The sequence below is a fragment of the Pararge aegeria genome, chromosome 12, assembly GCF_905163445.1.
Source record: "Pararge aegeria chromosome 12, ilParAegt1.1, whole genome shotgun sequence".
NCBI classification, from domain to species: Eukaryota; Metazoa; Arthropoda; class Insecta; order Lepidoptera; family Nymphalidae; genus Pararge; species Pararge aegeria.
This window is the reverse complement of record NC_053191.1, coordinates 12474811-12483399: the sequence shown is the minus strand read 5'-3', so window position 1 is coordinate 12483399 and position 8589 is coordinate 12474811. Positions and strand designations below refer to the sequence as shown.

Here is an 8589-nt window from a genome sequence, read left to right as displayed (position 1 = left end):
TAAAAAAAAAAAATTTGATTTGCACATCATTTTAAATGTAGATGAATATTCGGCAAAGATCATTGGCTAACAATATAATAAAAAGACAAAGAGGTAATAATCGATACGTCTAAAATAAGATTAAAAGGTTACCTATACTAATACTTAACCGTATAATGAAATTATCCTTTAAAACTAATCGGTTACTACTTGACAAAGACTCGGCGAAAATCCTCCATTTGGGAAGTCTTTTAAAAGTAAAATTCACACCCTTGAGGGTGAAATATAACAACGCACAACGTCACAAGCTTACCTAAAAAATAATGATAACTATTTGCTATTCCATTACTTGCCGACGTAAGTGTCATCGGGACCGGGGTAAGAACCCATATTTACGACACGTAAGAAACGAGATAGAATTTACACAATATTGTCATACGTCAACGTGTCACGGGTCCTCCGAGGCATCTACCCCAATTACAGCCAGAATTGTTCCACCGTATCCTATCTATTACTTTTCCCCGGTCTGGGAATTTGGGACAGGATGGTAAAAAATAGTTAGTTTTTGTCCCCTTTTAGAGGACAACGCCTGATTACGATGATTGATTCAACCGTCACACGATACATTTTGTGTACGTGTATTGTATTAATTTTGCTCCTTTAATAGGTTTTTCGTATAGATAAAAAATATTAGACCAACAATACAATAGATATTTGTTAATATCAAGTAGATACTACTACCTTCTACTTCTTGAAATGTAATTATTTGTAAACGGATTATAACGGTCATGCTATTTTGAAATTCATACACATGTATTACATTACCCGGCTAAGTTTGTTGTGGGCTTCTTCTTAGACCAGGACGCGTTTGGAACCCTCGTAGCTTTAGTTTTAAGTTTACGAATGTGGTTATCGCCATCATCTCACTACCGTGTGGTTCTTATGTACGCATCAAAAGTGCCACCTGTGGGCCTACTTGAATAAAGATATTTTTGACTTTGACTTTGACTTTGACTTTGAATTGGAAACATGAAATGCATACATTGTATACGTATGGCATGCTGTGTGGCACTAATTTTCTTATCTGTATGTATAATTGGATCTATATACAAATGCATATATATATAGATTCATGGATAACAAAATGAGTGCCACTCAACAAGCACTATTTCTACACACTCTAACACAGTTCAATAAGAGTTAAAAGTATTTACAAACTGTTTAATGCCTATATATATCGCGTACCGCAAGGGTACACTAAGTTTATCTAATACCATTTCAATTTATTGTTATCTTAGTATTAGATGTTTCCAAGATGTCATTTCTAGACACGTCATGATAAACGAGTCCTAAAATAAAAGTTTATAAGATCGTGCTCTTTAGCCATGAGGTCACGAAGAAAAAACAAAAGAACGAAGAAAAAAAGTATGAGTAGAATTCGTAATAATTAATACAATTAACTAGAGTTGAGCACAATAGGATGTGCAAAAACCTTAGAGTATGTTATCTTAACTTCTCCTTAATATACTATCATCCTCTCCTACCCTCACAAAACAAAACCAATACAGCCCGCCCATAAATCCACAAGTACGTCCGAAACACTTGAAGTGTGTCTTAACCGCTGCCGTGTGCGGTACGTACATATGTTAGCCAAGAAAGGGTTAAGCAAGTGCTACCTGTGGGGATGGGGAGAAGTGGGGTGGATTTACACCCCTCATTTGTTTGCGATGACCCCCAAGCACTATCTCGTGAGCGTACGAGCGTACCTTGGTATCACCTTGTCGTGTTTAGAGTTGGTTTACATTGCGAACGCGAAAGGCCCTTATAATTATTATTAATTATATTATATCTTAATCATATAAGGTTATAATCATATTAATATATATATTAAAAAACTTATATGTCTCAAGGATGCAAGTTATATATCTATAAATTTTTAAAACTTTGATTCCATTTTTGAATATAAACTGTCGTGACTAAAATTCTTTATTGTTTAGATTATTAACGGATTGCCTTCTATACATTTTTGTCGGAGGATGCCCGACTAGTTAGTAGGCCCATAGATGGCACTTATTAAGCGTACATTACATGAGAAATGTGTACATGGTAGTGAGATGATGGCGAAAACCACATTCGTAAACTTAAAACTAAAGCTTTGAGGGTTCCAAACGCATCCTGGTGTAAGAAGAAGCCCACAGGAAACTTAGCCGGCTGTGTTTTTTTTGCTATCACCATCTCACCACTGCCCAATTGCGGATTGGCAGACTGCACACGCTTTTGAGACCATGATGGACTCCCTTAACTTCTAGAGGCGTTAAAATAAAGAGTATTTTTAGAAGATAAAACCTTTTTTAAGCATAATAAAAACCCATAAAAATTCAAATGAATCTATGTACAGAAATATACAGTATATAGCTAATGGGAAGCGTGCGGTGACGATGACGTGAGGATCACGCTTTTTTTTTATCGAGGGAAAGTTTTCGTTTCAAAAAAATTTTAAATAAAATATTAATTGAGACTTTAATGTAACCAAGCTTGTGGAGACGTTAGCGCAAAGTCATTGTTGGCCATTTTAATATCGCGCCCGATATTCACGGACGACATTAGCGCCGGTGTCCCGTTACCAGCGCATTTACCTCATAGCTTTCCTAAGATTGCATCCGAAAGTAATGACTGCGGCTCTTGGGCGAGCAGTTTTAAAGATTTTTAAATTGCCGAACTTTTTAACTCCTTTAGAGTGTGACGTGTCCGGATTCGATTTTAGAATGCTTATATTTTAGAATTTTCCCAAACACCTAAACACAAGGTCACCTTTTGCATGCCTACATATTTTCTTATTATATTGGTTCTGTTCATACTTTATTGCACAGTTAAAAAGTAATATGTACTTAGGCGAAACATAAAACCTGGAGACTTTTTCTACCTGTCTAACCTTTGGTATGAGGACAGGGTTTTAATAATTGTGCTTCATGAGAAGACATACAGAAGACTTTTGGTAAGGATGACAATAAATAAACCTGAGGAGATGTAAGATTTTGGGAAATTTAAAAAAAAATCAAACGAAATATATCTATTAGGAAACATAATATTTAACGCATAAAATAAAACAAATACAGACTAGAAGTAAAGGATTATATTCATAAAACAAATAAATATTATATACAAAGATACATATTTTGCATACCTAAACTACAATAAGTTAATGAAGAGTTTTAAGGTGCAAAGAGTGTTTAAATACACGAGATTTAAAAATGTTTAATTAAAATGCTTGACGTATGTTTTGGGGTAGTGCGTGTTACAGTTTGAGTGCAGTAACCGTGAAAGAATCTGAATATAGCTTCGAGTTAGACTTAGGAAAGGCAAGTATATCTGCATTAGAGGAACATTGACGGCCGACTGGCGCAGTGGGCAGCGAGCTTTCTGAGTCCAAGGCCGTGGGTTCGATTCCCACAACTGGAAAATGTTTGTGCTATGAGCATAAGAGTTTTTCAGTGTCTGGGTATTTTCTAAGTATTTATGTATATATAATTCATAAAAATATTCATCAGTCATCTTAGTACCCATAACACAAGCTACGCTTACTTTGGGGCTAAGTGGCGATGTATGTATTGTCGTTGTATATTTATTATTTATTTATTATTATTGAATACGGCTTTATGAGCTTAGTAGATTTTTTTTTATTCCACTACAAGTAGGCCCTTGACTGCAATCTCACCTGGTGGTAAGTTATGATGCAGTGTAAGATGGTAGCAGGCTAACCTGTTAGGGAATATGGTAGTCATCCCCCTAATCGGTTTCTACGCGACATCGCACCGGAACACTAAATCGTTTAGCGGCACGTCTTTGTCGGTACGGTGGTAACTAGCCACGGCCAAAGCTTCCCACCAAATAATAAAGAGAACTTTGTGAAGTTCGACATTATATCGATGAATTGAACTTAATCAGGTCAGAATTTCTATTACGCTCCTAAGAACTTAGGTTTATAAATTAAAGTAGGTATGAAGGTATAAAAACCTCTATTTGCTAAAAATACAATACTTGGGTCTGATGCCTTTTTCAAAAATCATTCGGCTCGTTTTGAAATCCAAAATAATATGCAGTTACCTACTTGCGTTAATTGTTATTTATCAATGATAGTAGCGGGGCCAGTTTCAAGCGGAATCATAAAGAACTGATATCGCGCGCGCCCGCTACACGTCGTAAACACAGCTTGGAGGGAAAATTATTTTGCTACTTTCGTAAAAATATAATAATAGACATAATATCTATGGGATATGGGATTTCGCAATGATGGGTAATGTGTACCTTGTACACTCCATTTTTTCTTACGTGTCTTAGTATGTAAATTGGTTATTGTAGAGCTTTTTTGTGACAGAGCTCGTCCGGGGAAGTACTATAGCCATGCTTAGTAATGCCGCTAAGCAGCATTGTTGGAATGCTGTGTTTCGGTCTGAAGAGCGCGCTTGTCGGATCAACACCTACGCCTAAAATTGCTGGACACAGGGCGGCATATCTCGTGACGTGCTCCTTGCATCCCCTGTGAAGTTTTCTCTATTTTTAGGCGATGGATAACCGTAAGGGACGCCATAAGCGGTTATAATTATAGCATAAAAAAATATTTAAAGCATACATTCGTGAAGAAATCTTTTTAACATTTTTTTTAACATTTTTTTTCTGAATTTAAAAACATACTTTACTCTAAATCATATACAATATATTACAATATATTTCGCTATTTAACTAAAAAATATATATATTTATTCATTTATTGTTAAATTTATTAATTTATAGTGGTAACTAGCGAACCCAGCGCCGTCTGTCGGGCTGATCTGTGAATCTAAACAATCCCCCTGGATGGTTAAGATTCACAGCCATGCCACCCAAACGCATACCAAAAAACCAGCCGTTTAGGAAGAGTTCGGTGACATACACACGCACACAAGAAATATATATATATATAAGAAGTGGAAATTAGCACCGGCCGAAGCCAACTTGACCAGTCCAGAGGAAATTATAAGTCCACAAATTGCCTAGAAATATGTAGTATAATTCTGCTACATAGTCGTAACGTCACAATCAAATAAATGCTTTTTGTACTTTTTGACTTTTTGTTCTTGATACAGAACCCTAAAAACTAACTAGTTCCTTAAGAAGTGAAGAAGTTACATATTTAACTCGTATACCCGTTCTTTGTTTTTTCCGTCCGCTAATGAACGGGCCTATTTTCTTTTGAGACAAAGGTGTAAGTAATGCTAAGATCTTCTTGATATTAAACACGTGCATGCAACAAACGTTATGCGAATGTGAGTTTAAAAATCTTTACAATAATAAATCTTGTTTTATTTATTTTAACTATCAGATGATGCAGTTTAAGATGGTAAACTGTTCGGAGTATGGAATTTATATTAAACCCTTAAAATAATTGGTTTTAGCTGCAGTATCGTGTTGCTACCTCCAAAGATTCTAACCACCAGAACAGAGAAAATTGTGAAATTATAAATTACCGAATCCCGGCAGGGGATACATCGTATGAAATAAGAGCTTTCCGTTGCGTAGATAAACAAGTAAATTAAATAACTTGATCTGTTTGATTGTACCCTTTCAAAATTTTAAACTAAGTAGGTATATATGAAGACTTAAATCTTGCGACAAGCTTAGCTTTAGCTTAGCTTTTCTGCCCACCACTTCATCTGCGTGGACTTCCGAATTGGGTCTAAAGCTTCGCTCGTTAACAATTTTCAAACCTACGACGGCAACTATTTGAGAGATCGGTATAGAAAGTGCATGTCCTTTTCCATAGCATAGGTGACATGCATACCAAATTTCAAAGCTTAGCTCGTAAACAAATTCCATCGGGAACCCCTTAAGTAATCGGTGTAAAAGATAGCCTATGTTCTTTTCCATGTCAACGGCTGCATGCATGCCAAATTTTATCCAAATTCGGTCAGCCTTGATTGAGTAACGACGTCCAAACTTTCTCATTTATATTATTAGTAGGAAGTAGGACTAGTAAACCTTAGGCTTCGCACGGGTGCAAAACTAGTAATATTATAATTATGATTTTATAGGCAAACCCTGAGCCCGCCGACTACTGCCAATCGGGACAAGAGTAACGTATGGCCACTCTGACCCCATAAGATGTACATTTTAATGGTTCAGTTTGCTAAGATTTTGAATAGAGTATAGTATAGTATAGTCGTAATTTAGCTTCCTAAAAATAATCAATCAATTTAAATCAATCAATCAATTTTTACAGGTATGTAGGTGTTACAGAAAAAATATGTAGATATTAACTGCACCCTGCCAAATTGGCATGCAAATGGATATCAGGGTAGAATTTAAATTTAAGTGACGTTACTACTAGGTACAATTGAGATATTGGCAATTACAATCATATTAATTACAAATTATGTTATGTCTATAATAATATTATAATCATACAATTAATCCCTATCCCTACTTAATATTATAAGTGTGAATGTAAGTTTGTTTGTTACGTTTTCACGCGAAAACTACTAAACCGATCTTCATGAAACTTTTTATACATATTCTTGGAGGTATTAGAAATAAGTATATTTTTCATTGAAAAAAAAAATATTTTCAATGAAAAGAATACTTTTAGTGAAAACTCTCAACATCACATATATTACTATAGGTGTAGACTATGTAGCAGTGTACGCTGTCTCCCAAAAAATTACGCGGTTGAAGCCGCAGGGCACATCTAGTAAATAATAAATTACAATTAAGTTTATATGGGCGCATGTCAAAGAATACAATAAATTAATAATAACTTACGAATCTCATTTTAAATATTCATCAACAGTTCAAAAAGAATGTTTATTAAAATATTGAAACAACTTAAAAGCATTTTATATCATTTTTTAATAACGAATGTAACAATGACATTGCTTGATTGTTCGATAATGATTATAATATTTACAGATATCATAATCTTAAATAAGAACTGCGTAATAAATAAATGACATCAGTTTGTTTTGGAACATATATTATCTGCCTGCACTAATTGTTGCCACCGACTTTGTTCTCGTGAATATTTGATGGTTTTTATTTGAACCTTGAACTACCACTATGCAAAAGAACACCTCAATATGTTGTCTGTGAAAACCGCCCATTTTTGCCTATGTGCTGTTCTGTAGAAAACATTAAAGAAACTAGAAAATAATCTTATTTTGTAATTACAAAACATCATATTTTACTAGCATTATTTCATTTGTTGAAATCACAGTAAACTAGGTAAATTTGAATACCAAATTTTTACATTTTCAGTACCATTATCATTACAGATCAGCAAATTTTAAATTCACCAAGTTATGGAGATAAGACACATCGTTCGATTCAAAGGTTATGAAAAGTATTATTCGAAATAAAAGTTAAATAATTTAAAAACTGTTGTACTCATTAACCGTTAAACCTGTGAGATACTTAACAAAATCATATTAACTATCCAAAATCATCCACCGAAAGCTGTTATCAAAATTTTAATAAAAATCCATTGTCAATTGTATGATCTGATCCTGTGATAGCTATTGCTTTATCACCTGCTATGTAAAGGATGATGTCAGCAATTTCCTCAGGTTGTGATATCCTCCCAAGTGGCAATTTGAGATCGGTATCAGAAACTGACTTATTGACACCAGCGTTGTACATTATATCAGTTTCAACAGGTCCTGGACTTACGGTGTTAACTCTTACACCATGAGGTGCAAACTCCGCTGCAGCTGCGCGAGAGAAGTAGCTAAATGCTGTTTTTGATAATCCATAGAGAATCATTTCTGGATTGCTTGGTTTTATTTTCGGTGCTATACTGGATACATTGATGATATTCCCTTTAGATTCGATCAGGGAAGGTGCCGCAAGATGCGTTAATTTTATTTGAGAACGAAGATTTGTATTCATGATAAGATCATACGTCTCTAAAACGTGACTGTCAAGAACTTTGGCAAATCTAACCAGGCCCGCGTTGTTAACAAGTACGTCTATTTTTTGGAATGCTTCTATTGTTTCTTTAACAATTCTTTCTGCTTCTCCCTCGTGTGTTATGTCAGCTTTGATCGACAACGGCTTGTTTCCTACAACTGTGCATTTTTCTATGACGTCATTTAGCTTCTTCTCATTTCTTCCTACTATTACTACGTTTGCACCTTCTCTGGAAAATGCTACAGCTGTTGCAGCTCCTATGCCAGAACTGCCACCAGTTATAAGAACAACTTTATCTAGAAAACTCATTATACTATACAAAGTTAGTTAAAAAATATTGTTAATATTACGCCGTGCACCTGAAGCTCTTTAAAACACTAATATTTTCTGTTATTTCTTTTATTTATATAATAAAATTATCAAAAGATAAACATATATTTATTGTGTTCGTCGCACTGTTTGAAGATAACAAAAACACTAGTCGTTTTCTGTTACGTCTGCTACTATATATTAACACTTTTATTTTATGCCGTTTTACGGTATAACCGAAATAATACTTAAAGGCTTTAGAGATACATTATGTACTTATGAAATTTTTGTAAACTGTAATAGGTCTTATCTTGTACTGATTGTAGGACTTGTTTCGGACAAACTTACTGTACATTGTGTAAA

General features: G+C 34.6%; 1 protein-coding gene across 1 annotated transcript; it reads right to left on the bottom strand.

Moving 5' to 3' along the window:
- Nucleotides 1-6918: 6918 nt before the first annotated feature.
- LOC120628133 (uncharacterized oxidoreductase MexAM1_META1p0182-like) lies at nt 6919-8272 on the bottom strand. Its single transcript, XM_039896358.1, has one exon. The coding sequence runs from the start codon at nt 8224-8226 to the stop codon at nt 7471-7473; it is 756 nt and encodes a 251-aa protein (XP_039752292.1). The 5' UTR covers nt 8227-8272; the 3' UTR covers nt 6919-7470.
- Nucleotides 8273-8589: the final 317 nt, after the last annotated feature.